Consider the following 15,448-nt stretch of genomic DNA (forward strand, 5'->3'; position numbering starts at 1 on the left):
TCATCAGGGCTTGACATTAACCTTTGTCTGTGTGCCTGGGATAAATAAAAACATTTGTTAGACAAGAAGAATATAGATTTAAGTTGTCCCAATGGACAAGTAAAAAAAAAATGTATCACACAAAAATCATATCAAACAATTAGACACTGAGCCATTTCTGATCAATGTATTGCTCACTGTCCTCCCACTCTCTGCAGAGCGCATCAGAGTATAGTTATTGTAGGGATGCTTTGGCAGGTATGAGCGGTCTTGCAATCATACAGTTTGAGATCAAAGCGAGCTAAGTGTGCACATTTGTTGATAAACACTACATGACCAAAAGTATGTGGACACCTGCTCGTCGAACATCTCATTCCAAGATCATGGGCATTAATATGGAGTTGGTCCCCCCCTTTGCTGCTATAACAGCCCAGTCTTCTGGGAAGGCTTTCCACAAGATGTTGGAACATTGCTGCAGGGACTTGTTTCCATTCAGCCACGTCGGGCACTGATGTGGGCCATTAGGCCTGGCTCGCAGTTTGCGTTCCAATTCATTCCAAAGGGGTTTGTTGGGCTCTGTGCAGGCCAGTCAAGTTCTTCCACATCGATCTCGACTAACCATTTCTGTATGGACCTCACTTTGTGCACAGGGGCATTGTCATGCTGAAACAGGAAAGGGCCTTCCCCAAACTGTTGCCACAAAGTTGGAAGCACAGAATTGTCAAGAATGTCATTGTATGCTATAGCGTTAAGATTTTTCCTTCACTGAAGCCAAGAGGTCTAGCCCGAACCAGATGAGGTGTGATTCATCACTTCTGAGAACGCATTTCCACTGCTCCAGTGTCCAATGGAGGCGAGTTTTAGACCACTCCAGCCGACGCTTGGCATTGCGCATGGCCATCTTAGTCTTGTGTGCGGCTGCTCGGATATGAAAACCCATTTCATGAAGCTCCCGACGAACAGTTATTGTGCTGACGTTGCTCCCAGAGGCAGTTTGGAACTCGGTAGTGAATGTCGCAACCGCGCTTCATCACTTGCCGCTCCTGTTCTGTGAGCTTGTTTGGCCTTCGACTTTGTGGCTGAGACGTTGTTTCTCCTAGTCATTTCCACTTCACAATAACAGCACTTACAGTTGACCAGGGAAGCTCTAGCACGGCAGAAATTTGACTAACTGGCTTGTTGGAAAGGTGGCGTCTTATGATGGTGCCACTTTGAAAGTCACTGAGTTCTTAAGGCCATTCATCTGCCAATGTTTGTCTATGGAGATTGCATGGCTGTGTGCAACAGGTGTGGCTGAAATGGCTGAATCCACTAATTTGAAGGGGTGTCCTTATGTTTTTGTATTTAGACTCGCTACATGCTGCCCGGGTAAGAACAAGGCAGACATGTCCATATCCAGAGTTTTATTGGCTCATGGTCAGCACCACACATTAGAACACACAGGCTAGAAGTGAGCTTCATGTTACAATTAGGAATGGACTTGTGGTTCTGAAAGGTAAGAACCAGTATATGTTGTTGTAAGCTATGCAGTAGGAATATCTATCCAAAGAATCGCATAGCATTAGGGATGCCCCAATATGACATTTTTGGCCGATACCAATATCCGGTATTTTCCTTGCCAAAAAAAATACTATTCCGATACCGGCCTTTTAAGCATCCTAATACTGTTAAATAGTTAACACACACGGTAAAGCGTAAAGACGCTCAGAGTGAATGCCACCGAGCACTTAAGTTTTAACCCCACAGTTTATGTCGGCAGTTTTGTTGAGCTGGCGTTTCAATGCCATGACAAACGGAATCAAGTCTGCTGCAGATGCAGTTGATCATCTTATGTCTCGAGTCAGTTGTTCGAATGGCACTAGGAGTGTGTTCATGTTTCCAAGTTTCAAACATGCTCTCAAATGCCATTGAAATGGAAGCAGGGGTATGAGAACCAGCACATTCTTGAGCATGCGAAATGGCTTTCCTCAGTACGAAATCCTCGTCAACCCACTGTGCTGTCAGACTTAGCATGCTCATGGGGCTGACATCGCTGGTCCAAATGTCAGTTGAGAAGCTAAAAGCCAACATCATCCACGACAGGGAACAGTTGATTGTCAAGGTCAATGCATTCAATTATCTTGGCGTTAATGGGTTTCGCTTTCGAGTTGTCTCGCTGAAATGTTCTTACTCTTTCAAATGACTGCTCAACTTGAACTTGTTTAGTTGTTGGAAGTGTATTGTATTTTTTGTGGCGTCATTACGTCATCTACTTACGTTATATACGTATGCACATCAGCTTTGACATTGGTTTTGCACATCGCCTTTAAACTTGACATCGGGCCGATGTTGGCATTTTTAGTTAATATTGTCCGACTCCGGTATGCTCACCGATATATTGTGTATCTATACAGGGATATACTGGTAGCCTAGTGGTTAGGGGGCAGCAGGTAGCCTAGTGGTTAGAGCGTTGGTCTAGTAACCGAAAGGTTGCAAGATCATATCCCCGAGCTGACAAGGTAACAATCTGTCGTTCTGCCCCTGAACAAAGAAGTCAACCCACTGTTCCTAGGCAGTCAATGAAAATAAGAATTTGTTTTTAACTGACTTACCTAGTTAAATAAAGGTAAAATAAAAAAAACATTCACATAGCAGCATACACATTAACAGCAGTATATGTATAAACATCTCACAGGAGAGAGAACTTACTTAGACATGTGAGATTTATGGCCCTTGCTCTCAGGACTGGTGGTGCTCTTATCTGATCTTTTTCTGGTGCCATAGAGTCAAATTTTACTGCACATGCAGGGCCGAGGACAGACTGAAACTTCTAGAATCTCGCACCATGGCTTAAAGATGCACTACTATGCAGAAGTCAGTGCGCCATTTCCTGGTTGCTAAAATTCTAATAGTTTGCCTAATTCCATTTTGTGTCAAAACAAGCAAGTATAGTATAGAGAGTATAGTGTACCATCCAAACCACTGTGAAATATATTTTCCATAACCAAAAATATTTTATTTTCTGCTTTTTGAAACTGGTGTACAAAACAGAAGGTAAACCGCAGAAACTAAACTTAAGAACGGGAAGCATAGAAATAGTGCGCATTGAACTTATCTACTGCTTTTTTAGACTTGCTTTGAATGAGAATGACAGAGAGATATATATATATATATATATATATATATATATATATATATATACACTCATTTCTATGTGAAATTGGTCAGGTTGCCCAAAAAGTTACATATTGCAGCTTTAACAGTAGTGCAAACTATGAAAGCGCAGATGTAAAGTGCGCATTACAGTCTATAGGGATTAACCATCTCTAAACAAGAACATCTTTTGCACAACACTCATGCATTCAATTCAATACAGGCCCTTATAAACGACATGCACATTGAGTATCTGAAATGTACATAAGCTCCAGCTGTACTATACAGCTACAGTCACATGCTCAGACGTAGCCTTTTTTACGTGTTCTATTGTTTAATTATGCATTAGTAAAATGTACTCTTTATGTTAAGTTTTTATTGAGCTATTTGCTGCTGTTTTGCTTTTGGCATCGGGCCAAAGATGTTGCTAATGTTTGTTGTAGAAAGGCCTATGATAGTTGCTAATATTTATTTGTTTGTTTACAGGCATTTGTTGTAGAGGACAACAAGCAGGTGATCCTAGAGGGACAGCTTCATGTGGCCCTACAGACCATCGACAAAGAGGCCTGCTCTTTGACACAGAAAGAGGTACACAAATGTATTGAGAAACAATTGTAAACATTCAAATCACCATTTTGTTCTGTGTAGTGTACACACAAGCTGAATAACTATACACACTCCTGGACTCCTTTGCATTGCGACTCAAGCACAAACAAAACAAAGCGATCCTACTTCTTGAGAATGCACTCTCTCTCTCGTGCCCTCTTTCTCATTCACTACCTAAAAGCCCCTATATCTCCCTGCCAAGGTTCAACAGGGCGCTGAGTGTTTACTTGGCCACCTCCCAAACACCCTGTAAGCTGTGGGGCCAGGGTGACACTGGAACGCTTGGTATGTCGGACTCAGGCCTGGTAGAGGTTTTTACAGGGTTAGTGTCTACTCTGACCTATGCTCCTCATGGGTTAATAGGCCAACATGAGTAAGGAAGGGTCTACTCTACACAGATGAGTGCTTAAGAGGCAGGCCCATGCTTTGCTATCTCAAAGCTGAGTGGAAGATTATTTTTTTTTTTCTTTGAATTGAACAAACTTTATTGATCCCCAGAGGTAAAATTCAATTGGTCACCACTCACCAGCATAGGAGACATACAATAAGGGAGGCGATATACTGTACACAGATACATCAACACATATACAATGCATTTGGAAAGTTCAGCCCCCTTGACTTTTTCCACATTTTGTTCCGTTACAGCCTTAATATAAAATTGATTAAATTGTTTTTTCCCCCCCATTAGTCTACACAAAATACACCATAAAGACAAAAAACAAAAACAGGTTTTTAGAAATGTTTGCAAAAATGGAAATATTACAGTTACATAAGTATTCAGAACCTTTACTCAGGACTTTGTAGAAGCACCTTTGGTAGTGATTTACAGCCTCAAGTCTTATTGGATATGACTCTACAAGCTTGGCACGCCTGCATTTTGGGAGTTTGTTCCATTATTCTCTGCAGATCCTCTCAAGCAATGTCAGGTTGGAAGGGGAGCGTCGCTGTACAGCTATTATCAGGTCTCTCCAGAGATGTTCGATCGGGTTCAAGTCTGGGCTCTGGCTGGGCCACTCAAGGACATTCAGAGACTTGTCCCGAAGCCAGTCGTGCGTTGTCTTGGCTGTGTGCTTAGGGTCATTGTCCTGTTGGAAGGTGAACCTTCACCCCAGTCAGGTCCTGAGTGCTCTGGAGCAGGTTTTCAATAAGGATCTCTCTGTACTTTGCTCTGTTCAGTTTTCCCTCGATCCTGACTAGTCTCACAGTCCCTGCTGCTTAAAAACATCCCCACAGCATGATGCTGCCACCACCATGCTTCACTGTAGGGATAGTGCCAGGTTTCCTCCGGACGTGATGCTTGGAATTCAGGGCAAAGAGTTCAATCTTGGTTTCATCAGACGAGAGAATATTGTTTCTCATGGTCAGAGTCATTTAGGTGCCTGTTGCCAAACTCCGTGTGGGCTGTTATTTGCTGTTTACCTAGGAGTGGCTTCCATCTGGCCACTCTAGCATAAAGGCCTGATTGCTGGGGTGCTGCAGAGATGGTTGTCCTTCTGGAAGGTTCTCCCATCTCCACAGAGGAGCTCTGTCAGCGTAACCATCGTATTTCGTTAAAAAAAAAAATTGTAATGCATTTGCAAAAGATTCTCATCCTGTTTTCACTTCGTCATTATGGGGTATTGTGTGTCAATTGATGAGAACAATTAATACAATACATTTTAGAATAAGGCTGTAACATAACAAAATGTGAAAAAATTCAAGGGTTCTGAGTACTTTCCGAATGCACTGTACCTGAGCATGGATGGCTAGTCAAAGTACAATATATGACGTCTATAGAAACGTATTCAATTCAAATAGGTTTTTATTGACGTCATATCATTCTAATGTATACTATGTTGGTGACGGTATTTAGTCTCTATGGATCAATAAAGTTGATCCACTTCAATTAAAATATGTTTCTATGGAATGCATCACTCCTGTATACCAAGCAGTATGTTATGTTTCATACCACCATTGTACTCAGCTGGAATGATAAAGTTTTGAGATTGTTGGAAAGATAGTTGAATGTTTTATTAGTGACGCGCTCAGTGCTGACAGTGAACCAACCAATGCTTGCGCTCTTCAAAATGTTTCTCTCTCCAGCAGTATTCAAGGATGAGCTTAGAGCTTAGCAGTGTCAAGTATATCCAACTAACTGCCACATGTTCATGAACATACTCACTTACCGTCTCACACACACATCTTGCACGTTGCCAGGGTGTTTAAGGAGTGTGTGTGCGTATGTTGATGATGTCATGCTGTCTAACAGTGTATACGGAGGGAGGAATGCCCTTCAGGAGTGATTGGTACAGAGATGAACATTGGCTCCCTCCATCTCTGCTTAAATGAGTAAGGAAGGTCGGATGACTTGTTTAGTAGGTGGGGAGAGGGATGGCTGATGGTTTGCTTTACTGAGAGTGAGAGCTGTCTCCAGAGAGTGGCCAGTGGAGGGCATTGAGGGACATAGAGGGCTCTTAGTCTGTATGTAGTCTAAGACTTCTAAGTACCTCAGCTCCATACACTACTGATGTGCTGTTATAGGCCTACTATACAGATGGATGTTTATATACAGTACCAGTCAAAAGTTTGGACACACCTACTCATTCAAGGGTTTTTCTTTATTTTTCGACATAAAAACTATGAAATAACACACATGGAATCATGTAGTTTCCAAAAAAGTGTTAAACAAATCAAAGTATATTTTCTATTTGAGATTCTTCAAAGAAGCCACCCTTTGGCTCGGAGACAGCTTTGCACACTCTTGGCATTCTCTCAACCAGCTTCATGAGGTCATCACCTGGAATCCATTTCAATTAACAGGTGTGCCTTGTTAGAAGTTAATTTGTGGAATTTCTTTCCTTAATGCATTTGAACAAATCAGTGGTGTTGTGACAAGTTAGGGGTGGTATACAGAAGATAGCCCTATTTGGTAAAAGACCAAGTCCATATTATGGCAAGAACAGCTCAAATAAGTAAAGAGAAACAAAAGTCCATCATTACTTTAAGACATGAAGGTCAGTCAATCCAGAAAATGTCAATAAATTTGAAAGTTTCTTCAAGTGCAGTTGCAAAAACCATCAAGTGCTATGATGAAACTGGCTCTCATGAGGACCGCCACAGGAAAGGAAGATCCAGAGATTGCCTCTGCTGCAGAGGATAAGTTCATTACAGTTACCAGCCTCAGAAATTGCAGCTCAAATAAATGCTTCAGAGTTCAAGTAACAGACGCATCTCAACATCCAACTGTTCAGAGGAGACTGAATCAGGCCTTCATGGTCGAATTGCTGCAAAGAAACTACTAATGGACACCAATAAGAGAGACTTGCTTGGACCAAGACGCACAAGCAATGGACATTAGGTCTGATGAGTGAGTCCAAATTTGAGATTTTTGGTTCCAACCGCCGTGTCTGTGAGACGCAGAGTAGGTGAATGGAGGATCTCCGCATGTTTGGTTCCTACTGTGAAGCATGGAGGTGGTGTGGGGGTTGCTTTGCTGGTGACACTTAGTGATTTATTTGGAATTTGTTTTGATGTCTTCACTATTATTCTACAATGTAGAAAATAGTAAAAATAAAGAAAAATTAGGTGTGTCCAAACTTTTGACTGGTACTGTAGGTGATATTTGGCTCCGGATCCAGATTTTGCTGATTGAAATGTTTTCAACTCTGACACACACTCTCACACTCACACACACACTTTTAACACACGTCACAGGCCCAAAGTCACATTCAGCAAAGATTAAAGCTGGTGTCTTTTTTTTCTTGGTCTTCATGAAGACGTATATCGGAGGGTAATGAACCAAGCCATTAAGTGTTTGTGTGTGTGTGTGTGAGTGAGAGAGAAAGTGACACCTTATCACACTTTACAAAATACATCAGTGAAGTTTTTTTCTCGTCACTTTTACCATACATGATCACATGCACATCACAGCGGTACACTTCCCTCCCACACACAGTAGTGGGATTTAATGACAGAGTGGGTTTAAGTGTACTGTATGTGTGTACATCTGTAAGGAACAGACTAAAACTGTACCCACTGCCCGACGCAAGCGGTCTCCATCTCTCTTCTGACCACCTCCTGTGGAAGTGGTGTGTGATTTGGTTTTAGCATGAGATCCTCACGCCTGTCTAAAAATAACTTTCCCCTTTCTCCCTCTTCCACCCACTCACCCGGCTTGACCACATCCACATTGCCAGACTTTTTAAAAAATGTTTTATTATTGTTCTTAAACTCCCCCTCACACACACACACACACACACACACCTTCCTCCAAGACAAGCCTTTGCATAGCAACAGTGTCCACGGTGCGCTCACTCATAACGCTGGACAGAACTTCTCTCATCCCTTATTCCTGTAGCTTTCTATAGCTCTGCACATGAGTCGCCAAGACCACCTTTTTCCCTCCCTCCCTTCGTCTCTCTCGCACCCTCGCTTTCTCTTCTCATAGAAGATCTCATAAAGACCCTCATTTCCTAACTGGAATTGCCTTTAGCAAACCTTTGCTAAGAATTACTTAGTGATTGTTTCTACCTACCTTGGCTTGAATATCAGAATGCCATATAGGTGAATTGCATTTATAGGGCTCATAAATGTAAATGTATGTTCATGTTTCCAGTGCATGACTAGCTATATGGATGTCTTGACGTCCTGTGTTAATGTTTTGATAAACACCCTCCCAGCCTCTGTTAATCTCTGCCTCTAACCCGACACACACACACACACACACACACACACCAGCTGAAAACTGTTCCTATCATCAAAACGTGGAATTACAGTTCTATGAATGTCTCCAGGAAGGCATTTTGTCGGGGGCCGTTTATAATATTTTTTAAAAGCAAATGTTCTGCGCAGAGCAAGCTGCACAATGGTGAACAAATTATACCACAACAAATAGTCTGTATAGTTACATGTACAGGTAACTGCCAAAACAAAGGAAACACTTGAGTAAATGAGGGATACAAAGTGTATTGAAAACAGGTGTTACACACAGGTGTGGTTCCTGAGTTAATTAAGCAATTAACATCCCATAATGCTTACTTAGGGTCATGTATAAAAATATCCAGTTGCCCATTATTTTGGCTACCGTGGCTAGAAGAGATCTCAGTGACTTTGAAAGAGGGGTCTCAAAGGAGCATAGGGGGTTTAAAGGGAGGGGGGGGGGGTGTCACAAGATCTCAACCCAATTGAACAATTATGGAAGATTCTGGAGCGGTGCCTGAGACCAGTATTTTCCATCACCAACCACACCAATTGATAGAATTTATTCTGGAAGAATGGTGTCACGTCCCTCCAATAGAGTTCCAGACTTGTAGAATCTATGTCAAGGTGCACTGAAGCTGTTCTGGTGACAGTTACCTTTATATACAAGCAGTATGTGTTTGACATAATGGTCTCTGACTTTGTGAACCCTTTAGGGTTTTCTGTATTTCTGCAAACATTTGACCTAAAATGTTTTCCTATCTTCATCTAAGTACTAATAATAGATCAAGTGAACCTGATTTAAACAAATAACAAACAATTCTACTTTTTCATTTCGTTATTGATCAAATTGATCCAACATTCTATTTATTTGTTGGAAAAAGTATGTGAACCTCTAGATTAATCCGCTCAATAAAGTGTATTAAAGTAGTCAAAAGTTTAGTATTTGGCCCCATATTCCCAGCACACAATGACTACATCAAGCTTGTGACTCTACAAACTTGTTTGATGCATTTGCAGTTTGTTTTGGTCGTGTTTTGAGTTGTGCTTTGCCCAATAGTAACTGAATGGTGAGTAAAACGTTTTAAAGTGAGTAGATAAGATGTTTTTGAACACTTCTAAATGAATCCTGATTAATAACATGATTTAAGAAAAACCATTAATGAATAATTGAGTGAGAGAGTTAGAGGCTACAGTGTAGCCTCCTTTTTCTCCGGTAAAATGCAAGATTTAACTTCAAGCAAACATCTAGAATTGTTTTAAAATGGTCATACCATGTATCATTTAGCTATTTGATTTAGAATTTTAGGACCCCTTTAGGTATACATTTGAATGTTTTTATTACTTGATAAAATGTTGAATTTAACCTTTTTCTACTGTAGCCCATTAACTTCTTTGGGCTATGTGGGACGTTAGCGTGCCACCTGTGGCGCACCCTATCAACAGCAGGTGCATTTCAAGAGCGGCAAATTTGAAACCAAATAAATGTCAAAATTCAAGTTTTTCAAACATACAACTATCTGGCACCCTTTGAAAGATAAACATCTTCTTAATCTAACCACGTTTTCCGATTTCAAAAAGGTTTTACGGCAAAAGCATAAAGTTAGGTTATGTTAGGAGAGTACATTGACAATAGCTGTGTGTAGTGTATTGTCAATTCAAAGACAGGCGTCACCAAAACCATAAAATCAGCTAAAATTATGCACTAACCTTTTACAATCTCCATCAGATGACACTCCTAGGACATTATGTTAGACAATGCATGCATTTTTAGTTCTATCAAGTTCATATTTATATCTAAAAACAGCGTTTTACTATGGCGTTGATGTTCAGGAAATCGTTTCCCTCCAATACCGGCAGTCAAGTCATCACAACAAAATAATTAATTAATATTAGAAAACATTGGTAAAATATTATATTGTCATTCAAAGAATTATAGATTTACATCTCTTGAACGCAATGGACTTGCCAGATTTAAAATTAACCTTACTGGGAAATCACACTTTGCAATAATCTGAGCACTGCGCCCAGAAAAATACGCATTGCGATACAGACTAACCGCCATGTTGGAGAGATCTAAAATCGAAAATACTATGTAAATAATCCATTACCTTTGATTCTCTTCATCAGATGTCACTTCCAAAGAATCCCAGGTCCATAACGAATGTAGTTTTGTTCAAAAAAGCTCATCATTTATGTCCCAAAACCTCCGTGTTGTTAGCACGTGATCTAAGCCAGCCGGACTTACCTTCACGAACGGAAAAAAGATATTTACGTTCGTTCAAACATGTCAAACGTTGTATCGCATAAATCATTAGGGCCTTTTTTAACCAGAACATGAATAAAATTCAAGGCGGACCATTGGGTTCTCTTTTAAAACGTTTCGGAATGAGAGTACCCACCATCAACTCGCACGCCAGGTGTCTAATGGGCCATCACGTTCCATGGCTCTTATTCGGTCAGATCTCACTGTAGAAGACTCAAAACACTTTGTAAAGGCTGGTGACATCTTGTGGAAGCAATAGGAAGTGCCAAAATATTCCTCAGCCCCTTTGTTTTTCAATGGCATAGGCTCAAAGTCAATTCAACACATCAGGTATCCACTTCCTGTCAGAATCTGTCTCAGGGTTTTGCCTGCCAAATGAGTTCTGTTATACACAGACACCATTCAAACAGTTTTAGAAACTTTAGGGTGTTTTCTATCCATATATTATATGCATATTCTAGTTACTGGGTAGGTGTAGGAGGCAGTTAAAAATGGGCACATATTTTTTCCAAAATTCTCAATCCTGCCCCCTAGCCCGTAGAGGTTAAAAAAAATAAAAAATTGAATAACACATAAATGGCAAAGACAGTCTAAAAATAAATAAAAAGGAATAAGAAAGCTCAGATGTATTTTTTTGTACACCTTTTAACCCCTTATTTTTGTTGTCACAAAACTACCTCCATACAGCCATTCATTTGTATAGGGGCGTTGTCTTACATGTGTGCTTAGGGTTGTTGTCCTGTTGGAAGGTGAACCTTCGCCACAGTCTGAGGTCCTGAGCACTCTGGAGCAGGTTTTCAATAAGGATCTCTGTACTTTTTTCTGTTCGTCTTTCCCTCGATCCTGACTAGTCTCCCAGTCCCTGCCGCTGAAAAACATCCCCACCACATGATGTTGCCACCACCATGCTTCACGGTAGAAATGGTGCCAGGTTTCTTCCGGATGTAATGCTTGGCATTCAGGTCAAAGAGTTCAATCTTGGTTTCATCAGACGAGAGAATCTTGTTTCTCATGGTGATAATTTTTTTAGGTGCCTTTTGGCAACTCCAAGCTGGCTGTTGTGCCTTTTACTTAGTGGCTTCCGTGTGGCCACTCTAGCATAAAGGCCTGATTTGTGGAGTGCTGCAGAGATGGCTGTCCTTCTGTAAGGTTTTTCAATCTCTGCAGAGGAACTCTGGAGCGCTGTCAGTGTGTCCATCAGGTTCTTGGTCACCTCCCTGACTTAGGCCCTTCTCCCCCCGATTGCTCAATTTGGCCGGGCGGTGAGCTCTAGGAGGAGTCTTGGTGGTTCCAGACTTCTTCCATTTAAGAATGGAGGCCACAGTGTTCTTGGCGACCTTCAATGCTGCAGACATTTTTTGGTACCCTTCCCCAGATCTGTGCCCCGACACAACCCTGTCTCGGAGCTCTACAGACAATTCCTTCGACCTCATGGCTTGCTTTTTGCTCTGACATTCACTATCAACTGTGGGACCTTATATTGACAGGTGTGTGTGTGTGTGCCTTTCCAAATCATGTCCAATCAATTTAATTTACCACGGGTGGACTCCAATGAAGTTGTAGAAACATCTCAAGGATGATCAATGGAAACAGGATGCACCGGAGATAATTTTCGAGTCTCATAGCAAAGGATCTGAATACTTATGTAAATAATGTATTTTTGTTTTTAACACATTTGCTCACATTTCTAACCTGTTTTTGCTTTGTCATTATGGGGTATTGTGTGTCGATTGAGGAAAATATTTAAATCAATTTTAGAATAAGGCTGTAACGTAACAAAATGTGGAAAAAGTCAAGGGGTCTGAATACTTTCCGAATGCACTATGCATCGGCAGTGTGTTTGAGGTAATGGTGTTGACGTTTACTCTTCCTGCATCCTGATCTGATTTCTGTTCCTCTGTCCTGTTGTAGGAGGCTCAGGAGATGGTGCTGCTGAAGTTTAAACCGGAGCTGCCACCTCCAATGACACGGCCCTCCATGGAACAACTCTCCCACCTCATCAAGACCAACCTGCAGTACCCAGAGAGCTACAGCCACCCCTTCAATCAGAAGAGGTAGCACACACATGTAACATGACCAGCTAGCTAAACAATATAGTTATCAAACCAAAAAAACAGCATTTTGAGAGTAATTTAAAACAGCCAGCGACATGTGCTCACAGTCTTCAGCTATGTAATGGTACAAGCATTGACTGCAGCAGTGCGCCGTGTTATGCGACTGAAAGGTTCTATGCGGTGAAGAAAGGGAGACATGATTAATGGTGTAAATAAAAATATATATTTATGTCTCTTTTGGCTCTCTTCCCGCCCTCTAGTCTGTGTATGGTTCCAGTCACTTTGACTCTGTCTAACTGCTCCCTGGCTCAAGTTGATGTCATCATTGACCTACGCCACAAAACTACCAGGTAAACATTACACAAACTCACTCTGTACTGTTAAATCTGCCATCTGTTCCTCATGTCCCTGACCAAATGTTTACCTGATAAACTGCATTCTATTTATCCTCCTGGTTTGAGTGAGCTTTCTATTTTCTTCTCCTCTCCCTCTGCCGTCATCCCTCTTTCTCTCTCACTTTTCTCCCATCCCTCTCCTCCCTCCATCAGCCCTGAGTCTCTCGAGGTGCATGGTTCGTTTACATGGCTGGGCCAGACGCAATTCAAGCTGCAGTTGGGGGCACAAGAAGTGATGCGAGTGCAGCTGCAAGCCTGCTTCCTGCATGCGGGCGTCTATAATCTGGGAACGCCACGGGTCTTTGCCAAACTGGCGGACCAGGGAGCCATGTGTGAGACCAGCCAGCAGACGGCCACGCCAGCACTCATCATCATCATCAACAGCACCTGAACATTGTCCCGCCCCATCATCAATAGCCAATTAACCATCTGTCAATCATTACTACCAAGGCTCCAGAGTCCCCCATTGGTTGGCAACAACAGGGTTGAGAGACGCACCCAGCAAGAAATATCTTCCACATCCCATCTTTCCACCCAGTTTCAAATCACCCACTCCACTCCCCGCCCTAAAAAGTTGACACATTTTTCCAATTATGTAAAAACAAAATAGAATGTTCAAATTAAATTGTGAATCAGTTCAGCTTGTAACCACTTTGATGGTCCGACTGTTGACTATTTTATGTCCCAGCAACAAAGCAAAACATCATGGACTTACATGTAGAAGAAGGAACTATTTTCTCTCTCTCTGCGTATGAGTCTATCATCTCAGTGGAGGCGCTTTGGTTTTGACCTTTTTTTATTTTATGAAATCAACCCGTGAAAGGGAAGGACACAGAACAGACAGACATTCTAAACAAAGACAATGACCTGTCTCCTATGGTAACGTGGCATCTGTCTGCCGCCAGAGATTTTTATTTTATTTTTACTGTTGAAAAATGAATCACAGGTTGTTGTTGAGCTATCACAGTAGTGATTACATTGTTTACTTCCTGGATTAACCTGGATGAGGAAGTACTGCCCCACATGGACCAGACTGTCGGCACATCACAAACCCTTTAGAATATGAACCAGAGGTTGACCACTATACTATGATGAACGAATCCTTTGACTGACAGGCCCTGATGCTGCCTGCCCACCTGTCTGTTGTTGGTCTGTAGTTCATCTGGATTTACTGTGCTGTCAGTCTCCACGAGCACACACGTAATTTTCTACAAAACAAACTAATGAATCAATCAATCAAATCAATATGTTCCCTATACTTCTCCCTCATTGGACCTCCTCCACCTTGTGATCAAGCTGTTATTTAAATGTATGTATTTACTCAACTGCTTTTCAGATGAAAATGATGTATTATATTTATAACAAATTTACTGTAAATAGAAATAAAACGTAACCATTGATATGGGCTGTGAGATACAGTAACTGTCTCCTCTGTGTGGTGAAATGTGTGGACGACGTGGTGATTTGTAATACTTTTCAGGGCAAGTTTTATTTTGCATTCCAAATGGCACCCTGTTCCATATATATATTACACTACTTTTGACCAGATCCCATTGTGTACTATAAAGGGAATAGCCTGCCATTTGGGAAAAAGACTTAATGACTGTCTCTTTGATGCAGTGAATATAGTCCGACCCTCAATTAGCCTATCTCTGTAGATCTGCTCCGTCTCTCAATGCCAACTCTGTTTTAAGTGCATTAGGAGCGACGTCTTTGTCAAGCTGTGCTCTGTCGCTCTTTCTCCCTGACACACACACTTACACTGATGTACGTCTATCTCAGTATCAGTTTTTCTCAGTCAAATGGATTCTCTAATCGCCGAATACTAATAATTTCTGGAAAGACTGCGTCTGAGAGATGCAATTTGAACATTTGTAAAGAATTACAAATGATATTGTAAAATGGTGTTTAAAATGTATGCCTAGCCCAGGAGCTTTCACATTCAAGGTCACACAGAGAAACTCAACCTAGTAGATCTGCTGACACAAGCAGCTGACACATGCATATCTGGGCAAAGCTTAAAACATGAGATATTTAATTGAAGTTTTAGTTGTGAAGTTGCCATTCTTTAATCAAGCATTAATAATCTTGTTGGTACCTAATAAATTAACAAGTTAAGTTGTAAAGTCCCCTGTGGTTCTCTACATTCTTGGGGAAAGAAGGGGTTCTACAGGCTTATCCTTGTAGTAGAATAACCCTTTACAGGGTTCTTCCTAGAACCATAAAGGAAATTCGTAATCCAATTCCAACCTTGCCTTGAGGCCACAGGTATGTGATGCCGCCGTCAGACGCGCTTCCAAAGCAACCACAAAACACGGTATCCAAAGCTCAGATCGTGT

At 41.4% G+C, this 15,448-nt stretch overlaps 1 protein-coding gene across 3 annotated transcripts in view; it reads left to right on the forward strand.

The window, feature by feature from the left end:
• LOC115192302 (trafficking protein particle complex subunit 8) overlaps positions 1 to 15,235 on the forward strand; it is a 95,332-nt gene extending 80,097 nt beyond the window's left edge. For all 3 annotated transcript variants that reach the window (XM_029750635.1, XM_029750637.1, XM_029750636.1), the window contains 4 exons: positions 3,598 to 3,699; positions 12,572 to 12,714; positions 12,975 to 13,064; positions 13,263 to 15,235. In XM_029750635.1, coding sequence (XP_029606495.1) covers positions 3,598 to 3,699; positions 12,572 to 12,714; positions 12,975 to 13,064; positions 13,263 to 13,500 — 573 coding nt within the window. In that variant the 3' untranslated portion in view covers positions 13,501 to 15,235. The remainder of the gene's footprint in view (positions 1 to 3,597; positions 3,700 to 12,571; positions 12,715 to 12,974; positions 13,065 to 13,262) is intronic.
• Positions 15,236 to 15,448: the final 213 nt, after the last annotated feature.

This window comes from Salmo trutta, chromosome 4 (genome assembly GCF_901001165.1).
Source record: "Salmo trutta chromosome 4, fSalTru1.1, whole genome shotgun sequence".
Taxonomy (NCBI): domain Eukaryota; kingdom Metazoa; phylum Chordata; class Actinopteri; order Salmoniformes; family Salmonidae; genus Salmo; species Salmo trutta.